The 24,851-nt window shown below is 39.0% G+C and overlaps 2 protein-coding genes across 2 annotated transcripts; both read right to left on the bottom strand.

Annotated features, from left to right (window-relative positions):
• Nucleotides 1–4,683: 4,683 nt before the first annotated feature.
• LOC149827297 (CASP-like protein 4A4) lies at nucleotides 4,684–11,042 on the bottom strand. Its single transcript, XM_090018486.1, has 3 exons — nucleotides 10,792–11,042; nucleotides 6,352–6,484; nucleotides 4,684–4,926 (listed from the first exon to the last, which is right to left on the bottom strand). The coding sequence occupies exons 1-3, from the start codon at nucleotides 11,040–11,042 to the stop codon at nucleotides 4,744–4,746; spliced, it is 567 nt and encodes a 188-aa protein (XP_089874612.1). The 3' UTR covers nucleotides 4,684–4,743.
• Nucleotides 11,043–16,222: 5,180 nt separating this feature from the next.
• Nucleotides 16,223–20,228, bottom strand: LOC149827296 (CASP-like protein 4A4). Its single transcript, XM_090020286.1, has 3 exons — nucleotides 19,985–20,228; nucleotides 18,013–18,148; nucleotides 16,223–16,545 (listed from the first exon to the last, which is right to left on the bottom strand). Exons 1-3 carry the CDS (start codon nucleotides 20,209–20,211, stop codon nucleotides 16,363–16,365), a joined length of 546 nt encoding a protein of 181 aa, XP_089876412.1. The 5' UTR covers nucleotides 20,212–20,228; the 3' UTR covers nucleotides 16,223–16,362.
• Between the last annotated feature and the right edge of the window lie 4,623 nt (nucleotides 20,229–24,851).

Raw genomic sequence — 24,851 nt, 5'->3', positions numbered from 1 at the left:
GTGCGATAAGTGGGCGGGAGATGCATTTAGAACTCGCTCTGGGAAGGCTGCACAAAATCGAGCAAAGATGCCCGAAGCCCATCTACACACAGGTGGATCTAAGACATTTGGGAGCCACCTGAAGAAAATGGTAACTCATCAATATATAATATTAATTTTATAAGTATTATTGCAAACTTGTGTACTAAATCTTTTGTCATTTAACTTCGCAGGAAGCAGAAAAAGGATGCAGTGTACCATATAAGGATGTGTTTGTTGAAACACATAAACGGAAGACCACAGGAGTCTTCGTATCAGAAAAGGCAAGAACAACGACAGTATGTATTTATTCTATTAATAATCATTGCAATATGCAAGTTATCATAATGTTATCATTAATTATTAATGTATACTTTAAACATTATTTTGTAAGAGGCATATGAGCAACAAATGATAGAGCGATATGGCGATGACGCTACTCAGCATCCATCATTTGATCCTGCAGCATGGGTGACTGCAGCAGGTGAACCCAAAAAAGGTCGTGTGTTCGAGTTTGGGAGTAATCTGAACACTTCACCAGTTATTGCTTCTTTCAGTTACAGCTCAAAGGCTACTTTCGCCGACATAAGCTCCAAGCAACAACCTATTCTTTCCGGTGATGATGTACGCCAGATCATTAAGGACACATTGGATGACTACTTCCATGACACCGTCGCCCCCTTTCTCCGAGATGAGATCAACAATCTTGTGCTGAACAGGGGATCTTCGATTGCAGATCCCTCTTAGGTATAATCACATATTCAGTTTTTTGACTGCCTTAGCACACATATGAGCATGATAGAATCACATATAGAGTTGTTTTATTACCTTAGAGCACATATTAGCATGTTATAATAATATATAGAGTTTTTTTATTGCCTTAGAGCACATATGAGCATGCTATATGCACATATAATTTTTTTTGCCTGCCTTAGAGCATATATGAGCATGCTATAATCACATATTCAGTTTTTTGACTGCCTAAGAACATATATGAGCATGATAGAATCACATATAAAGTTTTTTTGACTGCCTTAGAACACATATGAGCATGCTATAATCACATATTCAGTTTTTTGACTGCCTAAGAACAAATGTGAGCATGTTATAATCACATATTCAGTTTTTTGACTGCCTTAACACACATATGAGTATGATAGAATCACATATATATTTTTTTGCCTGCCTTAGAGCACATATAAGCATGATAGAATCACATATAGAGTTGTTTTATTGCCTTAGAGCACATATGAGCATGTTATAATAACATATAGAGTTTTTTTATTGCCTTAGAGTACATATGAGCATGCTATAAGCACATATAAAAATTTTTGCGTGCCTTAGAGCACATATGAGCATGCTATAATCACATATTCAGTTTTTTGACTGCCTAAGAACACATATGAGCATGATAGAATCACATATAGAGTTTTTTTACTGCCTTAGAACATATATCATTTATGATAGAATCAATATAATTTTTTTTGCTTTGCCTGCATTAGAGCACATATGAGCATGCTATAATCACATATTCAGTTTTTTGACTGCCTTAGCACATACGAGCATGATCGAATCACATATATAGCTTTTTGCCTGCCTTAAAGCACATCTGAGCATGGTATAATCACATATAGAGTTTTTCTAGCTGCCTTAGAACACATATGAACATGCTATAATCACATATTCAATTTTTTTACTGCCTTAGCACACATATGAGCATGATAGAATCACATATATAACTTTGTGCCTGCCTTAGAGCACATATAAGCATGATAGAAGCACATCTAGAGTTTTTTTATTGCCTTAGAGCACACATAAGCACATGATAGAATCACATATAGTGTGTAATTTATTTTATTATATTTTATTTATCAATACTGACTGTTCTTTTCTTGTGTAGGCTGCTAGCGATAATCAGCGTAGCGGAGCTGAAGGGACAGATAAAGGCAATGAACAAGAAGACGCACAAAATCTTGGCGATGATTAGAGAACTGTGTTGAAGAAGTTCTATTTTTTTATGTTTCCTAATTGTAATTGTTGAATTGTAAATAATTAAACTTGTTAATTTTAAGGTGGAACGATTAATTGTTGTAGATTCTTTTTATATGGAATTTTTTGTGTGGTTTGTTTTTTATTTACAGGAAATATAAATTGTACAGGAAATATAAATTGTACTGTTCTCGGTATTTAATTTTCAATTTTTTTTTTTAATTTTTTTTCGTGTTTGTGACGGAACCATACGTCGCTATTCATATAAATCTAGCGACGGATGTAAATCCGTCGCCAAGCAGTGGTCGTCATTTAGTACCGGCGGAATACAACGCTCGTTAGTCCGTCGCACTTAGCGACGGACCTAGCGACGGATTTATTCCGTCGCCAGTTAGCGTCGAAAAATTCATGACGTAAGCATACCGTCGCATCGTCGTCGCTAATCCGTCACTAACAGTGTTAGCGACGGAATGTGGTCGTCGCTAATCTACTGCTTTGTTGTAGTGTCTGCAAGTTTAGATTTCCAAAAAGTCTATGAAAATCTTGACTCATACTAGTTTACATATTTTGTTAGTTTAGCAAGTCATTCAAAGATATGGGTTTTCTTTATATATATATATATATATATATATGAAACTTAGAATATGTAATGCAACAAACTATGTTTGTTGTTTGCACCAACATGAGTTGTCCGGTCTAGCTCTTGTGTAATTTCTTTTTTTTTCTTCCCTTATTTTCCCTCCCTTTCTCGTCCCCACCGGCCTCCCTGCACAGTCTGTTGCGAACAATGTCGAGGATGGCGAGATTAGCGGCCATGAAGTCGAGTTTAAAGCAGAAGAGGCCTTGAAGAGCATCTAGGTGGCGAGGAAGTGGTCAATCGACAAGAGATCATCGTGATCATCATCTCAGTTTGGCCTCATATCGCAAACGTGGTCACCGCTGCTCCCTAGCAACAAAGCATCTCTGCTGCCCCATCGGTGGTGGCAGAGAGAGATAGATGGTGTGCATCAAGCTGGTCGTAGGTGGTGTGGAGGAGGCAAGTCGTGTTTGATGATGGTCATGTGGTTGCTCGTCGAAAAAAGGAATGTGGGTGGTGTGGAGGAGGGTGGGGCAATGTCGGGGTAGGGGTGGGTGGGGTGTAGAGAGAGAGAGTTTGGCTATCGGAGCATGGTGGCATGGTGGTGGAGGTCGGGGAAGGGCAGTAGGGAAGGGTGGCAGGGAAGAAACAACGGTGGGGAAGCCGGTGGTAGAGGTGGAATGTTGATGCAAACCATCTAGTTTTTCTCTCTCTCCTATATATATATATAGTGATTGGTAGCTGCTCACACGTTTAGTGCTAAATGGATTTTTAGACTTTTTTATTTTATTTATAAATTTTGACCATACGGATAGGGATATGATCTATGTGCTTGATTTTATAGGGATCAACTCTAGAAGCGTTCGATTTCGACACATGAGTTGGTTTTTATAAGGTTCAAAAAATCGATGGTCTAAAATCATTGTAAAAATTTGAGGCTCCAATATTATTTTTTTTATCAAAAGAACATGATCCAGGTGTGGATTCCTAGTAAATCGACCATACTCAACACATTTATAGGGTCAGTTCTGCAAAAAAAATACGGAAAGGGCAGAAAAACCCATTTAACACTAAACACGTGAGCGGCTATCAATTTCTCTCTCTCTCTCACACACACACACATAATATATATATATATATATATATACTGCCACGATCAAAACCACAACCACAAACTTAGAAAGCTCCTGGGGCAAATCTTCTAAACTTGCTTTCTGGCAATAATATTTTTATTTGTAGTATTGCGAGTTATGGATTAATTAAGCAGAAACTTCCTGGGGTTTGCCAATTCTATTCTCCATCTTACATGGTAATTCTGTCATCCATCTTTCATGCAAGATTGACTGTGTCCCAACGGGTGGCTCCGCTTGTCTGGCAGTAGCAGTTAGCCCACGCCACCTTGTGTTGGGACGTTGCAAGTTCGAATCCCAATGGTATATGGTTGTATAACTGGTAGGGGTTATCCTAACCCCAGCTTTCTCTGTCGAAAAAAGAATGTCGTTCATGCAAGATTGAGTGTGTCCTTGAGAAGAATGCATGGTAGCATGTGGCACTAGCTTTTGATCCGTGTGGATGCAGGAGAAATCTGGAAAAATTGGATTAGTATTCGCGTCCATTAGAATCGCAAAGTGATAGATGCAACTTCTATGAGGCATAATTTTAGCGACTAATATTGAAATTAGATCATTTTTTTTGCCGTCGGATGTAGCCCATGTAATTTGTAATTGTAGCATATCTAATTAAGTATCTAGCATTTTTAAGTAGTAGGAACATCCTATTTTAATTAGGGAAAGAAAGTATAATTAACCTTGTTAAATATACGGGGTGTCCACTAGTATACACAGAAGGATCTTATCAAAGGTGGAAAATTTTGTGAAGGATATGAAAGAAAAGATGGTACTAATACCCTGCTTTCATTTTTCCCAAAATTCTTTGTGATTTTTTTTTTAGTTTTCTTCTTACAAGATTTCAGGTGCATTCGAGGAATAGATTTCTCATCTCCTAGTTTCCGATCAGAACTTGCAGCCTATACACTTGTGTTTAACGAGAATGCTTGCAAGCCTGCGCTTTAATCATCCATGAAGTTGAGAAGTTTTTATTACAAGAAGTTTGCCTAATAAAAGCACACACTATTTACATGATTCATTGCTCCAAGTGGTTCACCATATAAGCCTCTTGCAAAGCTTGTAGCCTGAAATGAGAGCAGAGGCAGCAACAACCAAGAAACAAAGGAAGAACATTACCACCGAAGCATTTATGGTTTTCCTGCAGCCAACTGCCACTGAATTGATTGTTGTATACACTAGGATTGACAATGAAGATAGCAGAAGATATGCCACTAACTGCATGTTCCAATAACAGAAGGGTCAGTATCATCATACCAGCGAGAGTAACACTCTCTTTGAGAGCTGGTGTTGGTTGGAGTGGGAATCACTCTAACATCCCCACCATCTATCGATCTCATCCAACCATCTTCCGTGCAAGTGGCCGGGCCCACCACAAAGGTGCTGATGACATCATCATTGGCGGCCATGATAGTGGCCGTTGATCACAACAGTGGTTGGTGGTGATGTTAGAGCATTTTGCCACCCTGATTTGTCCCATCTGCTCTTTGTTGGGAGTTTTGTAACAAATATCGTGAGATTAATGAAAATCTCTCGATAATATCGTGAGAAATTGCCTGAAAGTTTAAAACGACAAATTTTTGCAAGATTTTCAAAATATAACGAGATTTATGAAAAAAAACATAAATACCGTGATATTTACATTTTAAATGGCTATTTATCATGAAAAAATGCGTTTTTTTTATTTTTAAATAAATTTGTATTAATATTTTCTTATAAAAAATAATTTTTATATTTTTAAATTTATTTTTTTATTGACGAGATTTTGCCAAAAAATGCAATATTTATGAAAATTTGTCAATTTCTAGCGAGTTTTTGACAAACGAGGTTTTTGCCAAAAAAAGATGTTTGTCACTATGGTTGTGAGCATAGTTACATGTATCAGCGATATTTTCTCAAAAATCACAGTATTATCTTTGTATTTTCAGCAACCAATTTAAAGGTAAAGTATCGTGATATTTTGAAAATATCATCAATTTAATTATATAGCAATAATATTATCAATTATTTTTACTGTTTTTATTTATTCTTTTATATATTAAATATTGTTTTTCTTTCTTTCATATTTTTTACATGTTTTTTTTATTATATATGTATTTTATTGTCTAAACATGATATTTTCTTACTTATTTTTATATTTAAGATTTATCGCCTAACCTATAATATCGCAAGAAATAGCCTCCTCGAGATATACCCCTACCAATATTTATAACTATGATTGGGAGAGAGAGAGAGATGAGGGTGATGAGGATTCCCATAGCCCCACCGATCTCCACTGTTTATGGTCTAGGGTTGCGAATCGGACGGGAGATATATCGGTATCCCATCCGATTTCAATTACATCTTCACGAGGACGTCAAGATCCCATCTCCTCTCATCTCCCTATGCATCACCCTTTCTATCTCCCTCCTAACACCCACTCTCAGACAAAGCCAAAATGAATGGACAAGATGCATATGCAACAATTCTCTCTCTCAACGTGGGCTCCGACTGGTTGGTATGAGCTGTCAGTGCACGTCTCTTTGTGGTGGGACGTTGCAGGATCAAACCCCAGAATAACTGGTTGGGGTCTGCCTTATAACCCCAGCTTGCCTTTCAAAAATCTCTCTTTCTCTCTCTCTCATTGAGTTCTTGTGGTTTTACCTGATCCATAATGAAAGCAGCATACTCCAATGTCTTTTCCGGAATTAGGCCTCTTAAAGCAATGTCAATTATTCCTTTGAACAGTTGCAATGCTGTGTAGACTAAGGAGAGGAATGCCACACTCACCGAGTACCTGTCATATGGTCACGTATACAATCAGATCATTATAGAGATTATTCTAAATTCAGTGAGTTTCACTGAAGATATAGCTATTGCTTAGAGACTCGGGTCCAACACCACGAACTTAGAACTTGGCCAACTTCTAATTCAAGTGTTGTGGTTAGATGGTCGGGACGAGTACCTTTCAAAGTACTCGGTCTACACAAAATACAGAAAATCAGTAACAATATATAGTGATTTTCTGTGTATAACACAAACACAGAAAAAGTTACTACGTGGGCTGTGATTTTCTGTTTTTATGCGGGCCAAGTACTTTGTAAAGTAATCAGACCCTATCACTGGATCTGCTCTCTTAGCTCAATGGAGAGAGAGAGAGAGAGAGAGAGAGAGAGAGAGAGGTACTTTGTAAAGTAATCAGACCCTATCACTGGATCTTCTTTCTTAGTTCAATGGATTATATATATATATATATATATATATATATATATATATATATAGGCAGAGCTGGTGGGTGGGTGGGTGGGTGGGTGGGTGGGTGGGGGAGGGGCAGAACTGGGCTGTAGCCCAGTCCTGCCTCCCGGCCCAGTTAAAAAATAAAATAAAATTTAAAAGCAGCCCTGATTCCATATGAAATAGATTTTTATCCATTTTTGTAGCCCAGCCCTAGCCCAGCCCTGACTGCAGCAAATAGTTTGATTTGTCCATATGAAATAGATTTTTATTAATAATTGTAGCCATTTTTTTATTTTATCTCAAATTTTTTTCCCGGGGCGCTGCCCCCGAACCCCAAACCATCATACCAATTTTTTTTTTGCTACAACCCTGTTTGCCCCCCCCCCACACACACACATGAATCCTAGCTACGCCCCCCCTCTATATACAACAACAACTACGCCTTCATCCCAAAACAATTTTAAAGGTGGAGGTGCGGAGAATCTAACCCCGTGCCTCTCGCGTGCGGAGCGAGCCCCCCCCCTCTCTCTCTCTCTCTCTCTCTCTCTCTATATATATATATATATATATATAAAGAGAGAGAGAGTCTGCTTTTAGGAATGGCAGTGCACAGGGGTGGGGGACAAGGTCTCCACCCTCACCCCGTCTCAAAATTTTGCCCTTCATCTCCATTTCACGACCTCCATCCCCGGTCCAAAAAGAGTGAAACAGGGCCATGACCTCATTTTCTCTCGATCCACTGTCATCCCTAAAGAGTATTTTTAGCATTTTATTAATGGGGATGGGGGACGGAGCAAGGCTGGGCCTCATTTTCCCTTGGTCTACTGTCATCCCTAAAGAATATTTTAGCATTTTACTAACAGGGATCGAGAACAGGGCGGGGCAATGCAAGGTGGGATGGGGGGAAGTGTAAGTTCATCCCCATTTCATGTCCTCCATCCCCGGTCCAAATAGGGCGAGGCAGGGCCAGGTATTCCCCGGATCCACTGCCATCCCTAAGTGCGTTGCTTTTGATTGCCACCTACTTAAAGGAAGCCAACAACACGTTATTTGTACATTTATATAACTGCCCAGGATTTTAAAGTCAATCAGTTGACTATGATTTCTTTAAATAGAATGACAAAAAACTCTCCAACATTTATTTACCTCTCAAAACAATAAAGTATGGGTTTTGTTGTCATAGCACCGAGGTTGGATCAGGTGCAATTACATTGCACATTTTTTATGTGCTGCTCGCTTGAGCACCCTCCATCTTTTCCATGCAGCCAGTCAATTGTGGGGGCCAACAACAGATGTTGGGTGCTTAAGTACAGCGGCACATTTGGAGTGTGCAATGTGCACCTGATTCCACCCAACTGATCCATGAATCCAAACACACCTTAAGAAAATAAAAGCTGGACTCGATCCATAATCAGAAAAAAGAGCTTGCGCTTTAAAGGGTGGAAGGAACAATTTTGAAACCATGACCTACAAGACATACTACCTACTACTTGTTAGGTAGGGGTGGCAATCGGGTCGGGTTGGCGTGTCAGCATACCTCAACCCGAACCCGACCCGTTTATTAAATGGGTCGGCTGTGGCAAACACGAACCCGACCCGTTTAATAAACGGGTAACACGACCCGCCAACCCATTTAATAAATGGGTTGGGTCGGGTAAACGGGTTTTCAGGTCAGCCGGGTTGGCGGGTTGGCATACCCCCAACCCGAACCCGACCTGTTTAATAAACGGGTCAGCCGGGTTGGCGGGTTGGCATACCCCCAACCCGAACCCGACCTGTTTAATAAACGGGTTACACGGGTCGACCCGTTTATTAAACGGGTTGGCTTAAGCCCAACCCGAACCCGCCTAAGAGGCGGGTTGGCGGGTCGTGTCAGAAATTGCCACCCCTAGTTATGACCCTTTCTTGTGTTGACTATGTATATGGGTTACTTTTTTGTCAGGTGACGTTTACATCATAAAAAATGTCATTTTTCTATCTTTTTTTGTTGGCTTTTTTAGTAGGTTAGACTATATATACAGCTATTATATACAACATTTGTTTATAACATTAGGAAACTACAAGATATTGCAGAGTCTGCCAACGAAGGTTTTACTTTGTAGGGAGGTGGGCCCATTAAGTGACATGTGTCCATTCGTCACCCCCAAAAAAATATTGCAGAGTGATGCCTAATTTGAATATTAGTGGGTGTTAACTCCAACTTGGTTATTCAGGAAAGAAGAGTGGAAAAAGAAAGATGCAATATAATATAAAGTAAATTTGTCCAATTAAGGTGTGTTTGATGCGCTGATGCACGTAGACAGGGACACACTGTCCTGTCTTATATTGGTTGGAGGCGTGACAAGACGCGCCGTCCCACCCTGTTCGCGTGCCCAAAAAAAAATGTATTTGTTTTTTTAAAGTGTCCGGCAGTGTCCATCCTCCGCTATTTGGTTGAAGACAGAACAGCGGAGGATGCTGTTTTAGCGTTCATTGGGACACTCCAAAAAAGCATCCTTGCATCCCGCGTTTGCGTGGGCTCACCGATGTGCATGGGGCCCACACGCTGAGCATCCCGCGGACAAGTGCGGAACCCGCACATCAAACGCTGTGCCCCCTTAATGAACAATTTCAGGTTAAACACAAAGTTGAAGACTACTTTCATATGTGAAAGTAAACTTTGGTCGAGCTGGTTTTTCAACACCAAGACAATTTTGTCTCACCCGGCCCGGACGGTGGGCTTATTTTTCATGAGTGGTGAAACGAACGCACACTGGGGTAAATCAGTGGGGCCCATATTCTTTCATTAGTTCTACATAGGGTGATAATGTGGTGATCCTAAGTATAAGTTCTCCATTACTTCTTATGTGTTTCTAAAGGTTACTTAATCGGCCCACACGGGCTCTGCTCATCAGGTAGGGGCGAGTTGTGAATGTCCAAGTTGACAGAACGTCACGAGTTCGAAACCCACAAGGTCATAGTTCAGTTACTCTCCAGTAGGCAAGCTGGGAGACCTCAAGGGTTTCACCAATCGGAGGCCAGCCATGTTTGGTCATTTATGGAAGAGTTTTCCCTCGGCCTAGCCCGATAAAAAATGTAAAGAGGCCCCCTTGTCATATTACTCCATTAGAAGAGATAGGATAAAAGAAAAGATGAATAATCTGAAGAAAAAATCCTCCCCAAACTTCTGATTCTTAGGTATGGAGATGAGTTTGAGGAAAATACTCCATTATTTAAAAAACAAAAAAGAATATGATGATATTTCCATAGGAAGGCCATAGGACTTTGGATATATTCCAAGCCATGAACTCATGGGGATTATGACGGATGCGGTATTTGGGGTTATTTAAAGCAGGTAGCCATGAGGAAGAGAAGGGTTTGTGGGGGTTTGCATGGTTTGAGAATCAAACTCCTTTTCCCTCATAAAAAAAAAGAAAGCCAATCCAAGAACCAATGTTCTGCCACAAACCAACTATTCTCTTGTAGCCAAAACCACTAAAGGAGTGTTGGGATGCACCCACTTATCCAGATATAGGGGATAAATTGGGATATTGTATTGAGCATCAAAGTGCAATATTCCAACTTGTCCTGGATTTTCGAGGTTGTGGGGTGCATCCAAACACTCGCTAACTGAATGAGTCTTGGAACAGGATCTTACAGTTGACACCTACTACTGAAACAAAGTTGTCCCTGGTATAACAGCAAAACCAACATGATTTATAGAGCATGATGGGGCGAATATACGGACCCAGTTGCACCTGGCTAGCCCTGCCCAGCCTGGACAAACATGGGTCAAGTGTTCACATAGTGACCGACCTTCTTGGGGACCATTCGGGGTCCCAAATCTAACATGCAAATTAATTAAGGATGTGAAGTAAAGGGGCATACCAGTAGGCAGATGAATGGGAGAAGGTGAAGCAGGGGCTTCCTTTGCCATTGTTTGGTGAAGATGCAAGGGCAAGTGTCAGCACCACTACCAGTGAGAACAACAGGGCTAATCCCCTGAGGATCAGGTCTGATAGGTGAAGGTTGTGAGGTTTGGTGCTTATCCTTGTGGATACGATGGACAGTGCAAAGGGGGAAGGTGTTGCCACATATGGGGAGGGCGTTCCTTGCGGTGTAGAAGGCTGATGCTCCATGTTTAATCTCTCTCTCTCTCTCTTTCTTTCTCTCTCTCTCTATATATATATATAGAGAGAGAGAGAAAAGAAAGATAGAGTAATGCTACAGTGCTCAAGAACACCTATTCCCACCCACTAGAAATCATAGTTATAGGTTGCATCTTCTCAATCAGACCTTATAGTTGTACTTGGCACAGGACATCAAAATAAGTTTTTTTAAGTCATAAAATTTTGGTACATTGTGAATCATTGATTTTAGAAGATGGTGAAAACCTTACATTTATGCCACAATCACATGATCTAAAACTTGTTTCCTACTAAATAATGATTGTAGATCATATCTATGGGTCTGATCAACCAAAAAAAGCACTCAAAATTTGAAAAATTTGAGGCTATTAGGTGGGAGTAGGTGCTCAGGGTACCTTATCAATACTAATATATACATATATATATATATATATATATATATATATATATATATATATATATATATATATCATATGTGGATTAGCAAAAAAAGTGTTGGAAATTCTCAGTTCACTCATTTCAATTCTCATAATCTAGTCTTTTCATATTTCTCGTTCTCGTATTGTCATGTTTTTTTTTCTCTTAAACCCAACCGTAAAGATGTGATCTACATGCAGGGATCAACTCCGATTATGATGCAATAGCTACATTTTTTAGTACTTTAAAATCAATGGCTGAAAATCTTCATAAATATTCAAACATCCAAAAATCACATTTTTCATACAAAAAATGCACGATCTAATGGTCTATTCTTAGCAATTTCACCCTTCCAAATGCATCTGAATGTCGGATTTGCAAAAAAATGTGGTAACTTAAGATCTCCTAGTTGAGAGTTCAGTCAATTTGTGAAATTCTAACAACTCTTGGATTGCATTTTTTCAACAAAAAAAAAGCTATTTTTTAAGTGATAAAATTCTGATGCATTTTCGACCATCGATCTCTGAATGGACATAAAAATTTGCACACATGAGAACCAGTGTTGCAAAAGCTTATCCCCTCTAAATGGACCATGTAGGTCACATTTGTAGGCTTAGATTTAGCCCCAAAAAAAAGTGTCAAGTCAATCACACAGTCCACTGCAACAAATAATCAAAATCAACAATCATTCTAATATCTTGATTTACAAATACGGCCATAATAAATTGCCCCTTGAAAAGAAAACATTGAAACCTCAAGCTTTTTAACATGATTATACCACTACAAGAAACCTGTGGATTAGCGATGACCTAAATCTGTCGTTAATCCGTCGCTAAACAGCTTAGCGACGAATTAGCATAAGATTAGAGACAGATAGCTTTCATCGCGAATTTTTGGACACTAAGTAGCGACAAAACTTATCCGTCGCTAATTTGCAATGAATTTGCGACGAAAATGATCCATCGCGAGTTTGTCACTATTTTAAATTAGCGATGGATAATATCTGTCATGAGTCCTTCGCTATTTTAAATTAACGACGGATAAAATTCATCACTAATCCGTCGCTAAATTTAAAAAAAATAAAAATTTTTGCTCCCTGCCGGGCAGTATTCCGGCAGCAATAGGCCGGACTTGGACCGATTCGTCGACGACAACGAAGGAGGAAGATGACCCACCATCGGATCCCAGCAAGCCATACTCCCTCGGCCTTAAGATCTCTGATTGGGTCTCACCGAGGTTGGAATAGACCGATCTCGTTGTTGACGGCCATGACAGAGACAAGGCCGGTGTTGAGGCGGATGGCGTCGTGGAGGTGGTCGAGGTCGAGGAGGCCGTCGGAGCCGACGGGGAGGTAGGTGACATGGAAGCGACCTGCTCCCTAGCGCGCTCGACCACCTCGTTCGACTCCCATCCGTAGAGGTGAGTGCGGAAATGGGGGTTGCCGAAGCGGCCAGTGAAGAAGGGCAGCATCGCGGGTCCACCGGCGACGTCGTTTGCATGTCCAGGTACAGCGGCCGCCCCGCGATCTGCACGCCCTTCATCGAGATTCCCCCGCCCTCCTCTGCTGCGTTGGAGTTGGGCGATGGCTCGATGACAGTCGCGGCGGTCGACATCGGCCAACGGGATCGTCCGGCAAGCCTTGCCAGTGGTCGCTTGACCTCCTCGACGCCAGGGATCCGATGGGGCCGAAGGAGAAGATCAGGATGGAGGCAAGGAAATTGCTCACAAGAACGCTCGTTTGGGAACGGTTTAAATCGAACATCAGTTTAAATTTTGAACGAGGGAGAGAGGAGAAATTTTGCGCCTTAGGTGGGACGGTTTAAATTGAAAATTAGTGACGGAATTAGCGAGAGAATTTTTCTGCCTCTAATTAGCGACGGAAAAATTCGCTCGCTAATTTCCTACGGTTTTGCGACGAAATTTTTTTGTCGATGATCTGTCGATAATTAGCGACGGACTTGAGACAGAATTTGTACCGTCGTTAATTTCAAAAATATTTCAAAGATTGGCGAGGGATAATGTTCTCTCGCTAAGTTCGTCGTTAATTTGCGATGGAAAAAATTCATCGCAAATATACGTCGCTAATCAAGGTTTTTCTTGTTGTATACCACTGGTAATTGTTTGTGGTATCCCATGTGCCAAGCTGAAGGCCCAGGTTCGAATCCCTCGACCACATGGGGCTTAAGAGATATCTGGTAGGGGTCTGCCTAACCCCAGCTTGCCTATAAAAAAAAAAAATCTATGCACATATAGTTAACCAAAAACATTGCCTCAAATTCAAAGCCGTTTAAAAAAAACAAAGAAGTATTCAAAGTCATATTTTCACCTACCCTGTGAATTGTGATTACATAAACCTATAACGGATGCCCTTTAAATGAGCTCTTGATGTGGACCTTTTCATATAAACTATAAAAGCCTCAATAATGTAACGGGGCACATTGATTGTTTCCTAGCATGATCATGCAATGTATAGGTTCATATAACATTCAAAAGCATTGTAGTCATTCATTTGCTTTTCCTTATTATATTAAGCCATTCAGAAGTATGGTATCTTAACGGGTCCAGAACACGTGGCTCCAGGCTGCAAAATCAGGGTGTCAACGGGTGGGGTTTGTTTCGGACCCAGGTGGAACCTGACTCAGACCTGATTTGAGATGCTGGTATCGGGTTCGGACCCGCATTCAATCGGGCTCAACATAAGAGAAATCATACCTGGATCAATAAAGATTACATGAACTAGACCCAGACCATACCCAGTACAATAATATTTTTTTATCATTATTACATTTAAAAAATCTAGATCTTAGTTGGAACTAGGGTCAGGATCGGGTTCGGTATGAAATTTCACAAAATTCGGTTTTAAACAGAAAATTGGTCGTCAGAAATCACTATATATAGGTACAAACATTCTTCTACTGGTGCGGTTAGTACCTACCCATTGCGCGGGTTTTAAGAACCCTTTGTGTCATATCGATGTAGTCATTCAGGAAAGACATTCTTCTAACCTACAGATTTGATACCAAAACCTTGAAGTTACACTAATTATCTAGGAATAGCTAAAAATATCTTAGAAAACTATAAATTATAAGGTTAAGCTGGAGATAATAAGAAATTTCAATAAAACTAGAAATTAAATGACAATTGATCTAAACTCAACTCCGAACCCATAAACTACCAATCCTCTCATCTACTAGTAGATAAGAGTTTATTAATTTTAAACAAAATAAACTACCTGTTTGATAACCTTCTAAAAAGATGAAACCTATCATAAAATGTGGATCAGATATCCAAATATAAGAAAAACTAAAGTAACAAACAGAAATCCAAAATACAAATAGATGTAATTTTAACTCTCATGGACCCGGTAGTGTCTCGCTGCGCTCCTGCATCGCATATAGACATGGATACTGATATGGATGGATAGCATCCAGACTAGAGATATGTGAAAATCATTTTATGAAAAACAAGGCATGCGACAAAATTTTTAAATATTTAGCATATCAAGTTTTTTTTAATACATGTTGCATAAAATATAGTTTATTGTTTAATCAAAACAAAATTTGAAAATCAAATGATGTTGGACAGGTGCCATATTATGTCATACGGTGTGTGGCTGCATGTTGTACTGTCTGCTAGACTGGAGATCCCAATTAGAGTGTAGTTGTGGAATTAATCCAATTTGTATTTTATATTTATAGACACCAATAAAAGGGACAGAATTCCTTCCCACAGCAATTTCATTGAGAATTCTCAGGTTTAGGCAATTCAATTTTCATTTTGTAAGGAAAATTAACAATACTCGGGTGCATTGTTTGGCCAAATTGGCCTTTTACCCATCCCCGAATGTAATTGGAAGGATACATACACCTAAGGGTGTCAACGGGTCGGTTTTACCCGGACCAAACCTTATAGGGTCCGAGTATGGTGACAAATAAGTAGACCTGATTAAGACACTGGTCCGGATTCTAAGGTCCGATTAATACATGGATCCGGGTATAGTTTGTGAAATTTTATACCAGACCCAGGCCGGACCTGAGTTTTGATTAAGACTGTAATTTTTTAATGTAAAAATAATAAAAAAATATTATTTTACTGGGTATGGTCTGGATCTGGTTCGTGTAGTTCTTATAGAGTCCAGGTATGGTTTCTCTTATAGTAGACCCGATTAAACCCAGATTCAGACCCAATAACATACCCGAAAATCTGGTCCAAGTCTGGTTCCACCAGGTTCCGAACCAAACCTGACCCATTGACACCCCTAGATACACCCAATGTTGTCAGTATAGGCCTCAATCGGTCTTGTATATATCCTAATATCAACAGAAAATTATACTAATCTGAATCCGCTATTTTTTAATAAATGTAAAAAATACTTAAAATTAAAATGTTTTAATATTATTTTAATGGTTTTAACGCGTATCACGTTCTGAATGACAAGAAATATTTTTTAATTATTTTTTAGCCGATTCGGAACGATTCACTTGAGAATTGGTATCGGCCTGATTCACCTGAATCGTTGGCCAAACGATTCAGGGCCGATACCGATACTGACAACATTGAATACACCCCAAAACACCCTCCGGTTGAAATTTTGTAAAAGTTGTACACCAGAGCAGATCCAGTGATCGGGCCCAAGTACTCGGGGGACACAAAACACAGAAAATCGATGAGGGGTAAACATTTCAGAGAGAAAAAATTTCATCCAAACGCAAATAAATGTCAAAGCTGGCCCGGATGCGCAACGCAGGCGAATAGATTGAACAATTGCTCCTCACTTCAAACTGCATCTTGAATTACAATGATCCACCTTTCATGGTTTAATGGATGATTCTCTTCTAATTACAACATGACCCTTGTGCACCACCTTTGTTAAATTCAATATTCAGTTTTTTTTTTACCATATGATTCTTTTGCAAAGTGTGTAGCCAGATTGCAAAGCAGATATGGCAACGATCAGGAAAGCACAAAAGGACATTCCCACTGAAGTTGCTGCCAATTTTCCGCAAGGGAACACCACAATATCATTAGCTGTGGGTATCAATGCCGAAGATGAAGATATGAAGAGGTAGGCCACCACCTGTTACAAACTCCAAGAGACATACAGTTTGCAATACATGAACAGCAAAAAAAAAATTTATTAAATAATGAGTACAAGAACAAAAGGTTTTGCAATCAAAAGATGGATGGAAATAAATGGGGTAAAAAATGAGCTAAAAATAAAAGTAAATATCTTTGGTATTAATGAAGGAACCGAACAATTGAGTAGAAATTATCTTCTTTTTGGTTTTTTCAGACTTTTTCTTCTGGATCCAACCTTATGAATGTGATCTACTAAGTTTGTTTAGTAGAAAATGAGATTTAAATAATGTGATTGTAACTTTGCAAGCAGGTTTGTCAAGCGCTTCACAGATCAATTGCCTACAATGTTCAAAAGTTTCGCAGCACAAAGTTATACTTATATTTTGAAAGAACATGATCCAAGGTTTAGTTCAGAAAATAAACCTTCTGAACACATCTATGTGGTCAGATAGTGTCGATACAGCATGCACCTATAATTTTCAGCTCAACAGTTACGTACCTTCATTACTGCCAAATAAGCTCAACAGCATGCACCTATAATCTAGAAAAAGTTGGCACTGTATTTATGAATTTAATTTAGTTTTAATTTTATTTACATACAAGGTCTAAATAAGCTCCATACACCTGGCTAAGTGAGTAGGCTTAAGCCATTCAAGTTTAAGGTCAGAGCAACACCCAGAGTGTGTATCCCTTGTCGCAAGGCCAAAGCCAACAGAGAACTATATCCCTAATAGACAAGGGGAGAGTACTTGTGGAGTTTTACTTTGTAAGCACTGAAACATGGCAATGAACAATGTGGCAAACAAATTTTGAAGGTCTAGTCAGGACTCAAATTCAATACCCAATAAAACCCTAATCCAAGATCTAGTAAAATTAAATCTATCATTGAGTTTTTTCAAAAAGTATTTTTCTAAATAAACTTTTTGGTATTCTAAAAAGGTTTCCTCCAAAAGTGCATTTTTTGGTCAATTATTTGAAAAATAAGGATTTTATTTTATTTTTCTATTTTATTAAAAATGATGTGTCAGAGATAGTAAGTATGGCAGGCATGTGTTAGGACCGTAAGTACAGCAGGCAAAGCCAGCACAATTAGGTCTCTAATCTTGGGACAGTTAACCATGAACACACCAACACAGTACATCCACATATACCCACATTCATGTACACAAAAAAACATGGAGAGTGAATCACCTCAGAGCTGCCTTGGATGTCGTTCATCTTAAAAATGAAGGACACCCATCAAAACATGCAGTTAACAAGCTCATTGTGAGCCGTTCAATTAAAACCATTCCGATACCGTCCATCCGAAACATGAACGGCATCAAAATAAATAGACGGGCTCATCCGAGTCATGGGTATCTTATTCGTACAGGTTATGGATGCCGTTCATCGTAAGATCAACAGCATCCAGAACACTCTGACCGGATCCGGTCTCAAAAACATGAAATGGATACACATGTTTTACCTGGTCCGATATGAAGGTACCATATTCTGAGACCTTTTCAGAAACTAGTTGACCTCTGAAAGCAATATCACATATACCCTTGCAAAGTTGGAAGGCTGAGTACACCGCCCCAATTACAGCAATACTTATGGAGTACCTAATCAATGGCAAGATCATGTTAGTAGCTTCCCCAAGCTAATATTAATCATGATGAAAAGTTTATATGTTTAAAAATGAGGAATGGTTTACTATAACCTATTAGTAGGGTTTGATTCGGGATCAGATCCGAATCCGAACCTAAAATGCAAACAGTAGATCCAAATCTGAATCAGACCGGAGAAGGTTAGATTAAATCTGAATTTGAAATACATGTGGTAATACTGGATAAAAAAAAATAGAACAAAACAAGTTATTTACATGTAAAAAAATGCATTTGGGTCGGATTTTGATTCAGATCAACTCCAAATCCAACTTATAAGGCTGATCCAAATCCGAAAATGATCCGATTGAGTCCAATCCTAATCCACATTCGGATTTTACTTAATGGGTCCATGTTCGAAAAGATATGTCACATTTGGATCAGCTCTCCTATATTGTAAATTTCTAATACGTTATGCTTATGGTCTTTGCTTTTAGCACATAACCAGAACATCCTCAATTAATGAATTTTAGTGTAGTCCCCGGTGGGCAAGGGGGAACCTCAAGGGTTATACCAACCGGAGGCCAGACATTTGTACTACCCTTCCACTTTCATTAAAATATATATAACCCATTTAAGAATTTCCTGTGTTCCATTGCCTTGAATGAGTAAATTTCTGATAATCATTTGCTGCTAAGCAAGGCTATAGATATATGGATCACAATGTATAATTAAATATTATGACTTTAAGGAAATATAGGGATGAGTGGCATATGGATGCATTCCCTCCAACCATCCTTCAACTTCCTCTATTTTTTAACCCCAGTTCTAGTAGCCATCAAGTTTAACTGGTCTGGGCAGGTGAAGGGTGCACCAGACAAAAAGATGGATAAACCACCTGATTGGTTATTTTATGGATTTGGCTAACTCCCAACCTGCTGACTAGAACAGAAAATTCATTTCATTTGAGAAATGTGTATGGAATGTTCACCTAAACTATTGCACTTGGGAACTTGTGACATGATAGTTGGGAAAATAATGATAAAATTAATCCTTAGACTGGTCATTTCTTTTAATGTGCTAACTGCTAAGCAAACACTGCCCTCTCTTTTTCCATGGAAAGAAAGGATCATTTTCAGCGTGATCACCCCGTTTCTGAGGAAAGCTTTCCCGTTGGAGGGGGTCCGATTCTATTTCAGCGGAAGAACACTCCGCAGAAACCCTTAGCAGAGTCTTCTTCCGCCGAACACAAACGCCCCCTAGATGATTTGTATTGGCAACTCTCACTTTACATGATTTGAACTCTCTCTCTCTCTCTCTCTCTCTCTCTCTCTCTCTCTAGAGTATTCCTAACTCAAAATTACTTAGGCATCAAAATATGCAAAAGAATAAGCTTGGATGCCAACAAAAAAGAGAGGAAAGAAGTAAAATTTTGTGCGAGTAATGGGACTATAAATTTTCTTTAGATGGTATTGCCTTGTGGAGACCCTCCAATCCGCCATCCATCTCAAAGATGCTGTCCAATCAAAACTTGAGAGCCACCCATAAATTTTGGCTCACAAGAGCCTCAAAAGGCCAGTTCCCTAGAGCACCAAGCACACAAGAACACTTCCTTTTTCCTCTATTCCTTGCCAACAAGCTAGAAGTGTAGCTCATCATTTATTGACCTACTGATCAATAAGGTATCAACGATATTTGAGCTCACAAACTCACACTTGGGGCCAAGCCCACTTTGACCCATCCCAAAGATGAGTCTAATTTAAAAAGCTCATAGATTTGGTGAATGCTTGTAGGTCAATCTTCAATCGGACCAGCTACGAGTCAACATATGTCTAGAGCTATGTAGAGACATACCTGTACGTGGACGAGCGGGAGAAGCCGATACAAGGTTTCTCATTGGATGGTGAAGCAGCAAGAGCAAGAGAAAGAGCAGCCAAGAAGGATACCATCAAGGCAAAGCAACGAAGGATGAGGTTTGAGAGATGTAGAAGAGTTGGTTGGGAACTCAACCTTGTGGATGCAATTGACTCTGCAGTAATGGAGGAGGGTGTATGTATTAAAGTGCAAGGCCCATACTCCATTTTTAAGCCTCCCCAAAACCCCTACTCCTACTACTTATACAAATAGATCGAGTAATGGATCAAGATGGACTTAGATACCACTGTGCCTTGGATTGTACGTACGTAGACAAACACAGTTGACTTGCAAAAGAGACATAATTAAAAGTGTGGGCCAATCTACATGTGAAATTTAAATAAGGTGTTTGAATGCTTCAACGACTACACAAGGTCACGTAGAATACAAAATCAGATCCACATAGGCTAATAATTAATTAAAACGGATAAACGCATCAAAATCATGTTTTACATAAGTCCAAGCAAGAAATATCTTGGAATTTCATGGGTGTAAATATTGCTTGTCAAAAGTAGGCCAACAAACCAACGTGGGGTCCTCATGGGCAGCAGGGTGGTTATGAGAGTGCTTAGATGAAGGCACCAGATCAAACCCTGCTGGCGCAAGAGTGTGTCCATAGCTTTTAGAGGTGGGCCACGTAAGTCAGGGTGGTCGTGGGGCTCAACCCGGGGTTTACCTTGCAGGGGAATAGGTCTATGAAGTTACTCAGTTAGAGTCCATCGTCATCAATGCTTATATTTCTAGTTTTCATATTTCAGTTCTTATATTCTAGTTACTCATATATATATATATATATATATATATATATATATATATATATAGAGAGAGAGAGAGAGAGAGATTGTTCGTCAAAATTCATACGTTCCACCTTTGCAGTTTTGAAGGCTAAGGACAACTTTATTTCCAAGGCTAATTTACATATAGACACCCAACATGTGAATCTACATTTAGCAGCATTGTGTTTTAAATATGTTAAGGAAACGCCCTACTTTTTCAAAAATTATTCGGTTGGGCAGTTGTGTTATTCTTTCTAAATATTTGCACCCTATCTGTAGGTGCAAAAATGACAAGCTACAACAGTAACATTCTATAATTTAGAAGAGAATGTGAAAATTATCAATTTTAAGAATTATTCGGGGAATAATAAGTAACTCGGACAGGGATCTGAATAATTTCTTAGAAAGTTAAGCATTAATCCTTAAGTATTTGAAATCTGAGGGTGCTAAACAGAAATTTTTTATACGTTAGGCGCCTATATGTAAATTACCCTAGCTAGTTCTTAACTTGTTCTTCTACTGCCTTTCTTAGTGGGTTGAGTCGACCCTTGATAATGGATACGAGATTGGCCTACTTTTCAAATATTTCAAATACCAAAGTACCCTTGTGCTTAAAGTCAAGTTAGATAATAGCTAAGTTGTCTAGGAAGTTGGTTGTACCTGATAATCTTCATGGGAAACTCTCAAGTCTGCAAGTTGATAATGACTTGATAATAGTTAAAATAATTTGACTTAGGTTGTCTCTAATTGGTCCTTTGCATAATCATTCCAAATAAAGTTGGTGTTGATTCTAATTATTCAAGATTAAACATGAAGGACATTAAGGAAAATAGCATTAATTTGGTTGCTCATATTGTTTAGTTTTCAAATATAGGCATTGGGAACTGCAACTATGAACTCAATTTTTTTTTCTTTTTCTTTTGATGAAATCCATCAATTTTAGGTTCTCGACTCATTAATTTGGGTCCACAGAGTTAGTTTGTAGTCAAAATCAATCTGTTAGTCATTTAGGTCGCAGAAAATTCTATCAATCTCTATCTCTTATTTCAATCAATCCAAGTCCATTCAGCTTCAGCTGTTTGGACTTGTCAAATGCCCATCCATTTGTGACTTGCAAAATGACAAACGCAGAAATTACTTTTGAAAAAATGTCTGCATGGCCAGCCAGCCTGGTGGTGCTGTGAAGGCATTGAGATGAAGGCGCTAGATCGAACCCCGTTAGTGTAGGGGTTCATTTGTAGCTTTCCAAGTTGAGCCACATAATGCAGTGTAGCCATGGGAGTTTGCCTAGCTGAGGGACAGGAGTTGAGGTCAGGTGATATTGAAAATCACCATCAATGGTGACTTTTCCAATATCCACGGTCGTTATTGTGGGTAGGGAGCATCACAATGTGGTGTCCTTTTAGGCTCCTCCGGTTTTTTTTTGATAGGCAAAGCTAGGGTTAGGTAGACCCCATCAGTTACACAACATACCATTGGGCTTTGAACTTGCAACGTCCCAACACATGGTGACATGCATCAACAGCTCCTACTAAACAAGCGGCCATGCTATGTTTTGCCTTTTTAGTATTTTTCCTTTTTTTTCTTTTTGATAATGAGGAACCTTGGCCAAGAACTTGGTCACTTAATGGACCCGTCTTTCAGCCATATAAACCCCATGTGGGGCCACTGATACCTAAGCCTTTACAGAGCCCACCAGTTAAAGGCACCCACACATCCTGGTGGGAGTAGAACTTGGGATGAAGGGGTCAGCACCTTGTTCCACTTGGGCAACCATTCCATCATCCATCACGCATTCATGACATGCATCCATTTCATCATCCATCATGCATTCAAGCCATGCTTACATCTTTGTCTACAATCGGTTCATGCATCCATTTATAAAACATGAAAGAGGAAGAGACAAAGAAAAAGAGCATGTTTTCTAGAAATTTAAGAAAAAGTTAGTTGATCAACATGGATGCATGCATGCATATCCATCATCCATCCATTTTATGCATTCATACCTATATGGACGAGAGAGAGGAACTCATTGATTTCATCCTTGAAAACTGCAATTCTTCTCATTGATTTCACCTTTGAAAACCGTCACTCCTACCTCATTTATTTATTTGAAAATAGTTTGTCATGGAAAACCCTCAAAATTTAAACCTTATCTAAACCATTGAATTAGAATAAATCCAAAGGTATAGATAAAGCAGTAGGTGCTCCGGGAGCACCGTATCATTACTATTTAAAGATAGAGGTTGGTGCAAACAAATGGATACGGCCATGATCAAGGTTGATACAACAACAACTACACCTTCATCCCAAAACAATTGGGGTCGGCGATATGAACCAACAAATAAAATCATTCTGGGTCTTCCACATGAATCCTTCTCCTCCATTCATTTCTATCCAATGTCATGTCCTTGGTGAGGTTCAAAGCATTCATATCCTTTCCTATCACCTACATCCATGTCTTCCTAGGCCTACCCCGACCTCTTTTAACTAATATATTTTCCCATTTCTCCATCCTTCTAACTGGAGCATCATTAGGCCTTCGTCGAATATGTCCAAATCATCGTAAACGATTCTCTCTTATCTTATTTTCAATGGGTGCAACGCCTACCTTCTTACGTATCTCCTCGTTCTGAATCTTATCTTTTATTGTATTTTCACACATCCATCTCAGCATAGGCATCTCAACTACACTCATTTTTTGAATATGATGTCTCTTGGCAGCCCAACATTCCGTATTATATAGTAAAGCGGGCCTAATAGTCGTCCTATAAAACTTTCCCTTCAACCGCAATGGCATTCTACGATCGCACAACACTCCAGTTGCACTCTTTCATTTCATTCACCCAACCTTTATCCTATGATTCACATTTCTATCAATTTCTTCATACTTTTGAATGATAGATCCCAAATATTTGAAAGAATCATCCACCGGTGTTTCTTGTTCACCAAGCTTCACTAGACTCCCATCACTACTTCGTTGCTTACTAAATCGACATTCCATGTATTCTGTCTTACTCTTACTCAACTTAAAACCTCTTGCTTTCAATGTCTGTCTCCATAATTCTAACTTAGCATTAACCCCAGCTCTAGACTCATCAATCAAAACAATATCATCAGCAAACAACATACACCATGGCACATTTTCTTGAATTGATCTCGTAAGCTCATCCATCACTATAGCAAATAGGAAAGGGCTTAAAGCAGATCCTTGATGTAACCCAACCGTTATAGGAAAATTGGTTGTCACCCCTCCACAAGTGCGGACATTGGTTACTACTCTTTCATACATATCTTTAATTATACTAATGTACTTGAGAGAAACACCCAAATGAAATTTAGTTTTTAAGAAATTGGTCTGGATCCAAATCCAGTTCTGAACAAGATCCCCTCGAACTCTAGTGTAATTAATATTTATTTTTTCATATGGTAATGCATTATCTAGTGAAGAAAAATTGCTTGAAATAAGCTTCCTACATATATGAACCATAGTTGGCAAAATCAGTGAGTCAACTTGGCTTGGTTTCGATTTTAACCGAGTCAGAAAAACAATATAACTCGGTTAGGACCAAACTCGGCCCAGTCAATGCTTTGATTAAGCCGGAATTCAATCAAGAGTCGGTCAAGTTTATCACTGACAGCCCAGTTTTTCATTGTCATAGAGGATAAATTGGTTTGGTTTAAAATTTTAAATTATTAATTAAAAGCATTTAAATCTTTCCATTTTTCAAACTTCCTCCTGGCACTTTCCAAGAAAAGTGTTTTTTATTATTAGTCATGGTTCCCGGTGGATGAGAGGAACTTAAATAGCATTGGAGAGAGAGAGAGAGAGAGAGTTAATGAATTAAATGATAAATATTAACATTTAATAATTGAATCAAGATAAGGGAGATTTTAACAAAGATGGCACTATTCAATGCATCTTAAATCACCCATGCAATTTTTTGAAACTTCATCTTTAGAATAACATCGTGATTAAATTGTGATATTTGCATTTTATCATATATATAATAATATTTTGTAAATATCAC

Source organism: Nuphar pumila, chromosome 10, assembly GCF_984573655.1.
Source record: "Nuphar pumila chromosome 10, dmNupPumi1.hap1.1, whole genome shotgun sequence".
NCBI lineage: Eukaryota > Viridiplantae > Streptophyta > Magnoliopsida > Nymphaeales > Nymphaeaceae > Nuphar > Nuphar pumila.
This window is presented reverse-complemented; position numbering and strand designations above follow the sequence as displayed.

What these genes read in the sequence shown, in the direction of transcription:
- LOC149827297 (XM_090018486.1), bottom strand. Translation starts at nt 11,042, where the DNA reads ATGGAGCATCAGCCTTCTACACCGCAAGGAACGCCCTCCCCATATGTG. An exon ending in TCCCATTCATCTGCCTACTG is followed by an intron (nt 6,485 to 10,791) that starts GTATGCCCCTTT and finishes ACCATATGACAG; the next exon opens with GTACTCGGTGAGTGTGGCAT. An exon ending in CTGCTTTCATTATGGATCAG is followed by an intron (nt 4,927 to 6,351) that starts GTAAAACCACAA and finishes TGGAACATGCAG; the next exon opens with TTAGTGGCATATCTTCTGCT.
- LOC149827296 (XM_090020286.1), bottom strand. Translation starts at nt 20,211, where the DNA reads ATGGAGTATGGGCCTTGCACTTTAATACATACACCCTCCTCCATTACT. An exon ending in TCCCGCTCGTCCACGTACAG is followed by an intron (nt 18,149 to 19,984) that starts GTATGTCTCTAC and finishes GCCATTGATTAG; the next exon opens with GTACTCCATAAGTATTGCTG. An exon ending in GTACCTTCATATCGGACCAG is followed by an intron (nt 16,546 to 18,012) that starts GTAAAACATGTG and finishes AGTTTGTAACAG; the next exon opens with GTGGTGGCCTACCTCTTCAT.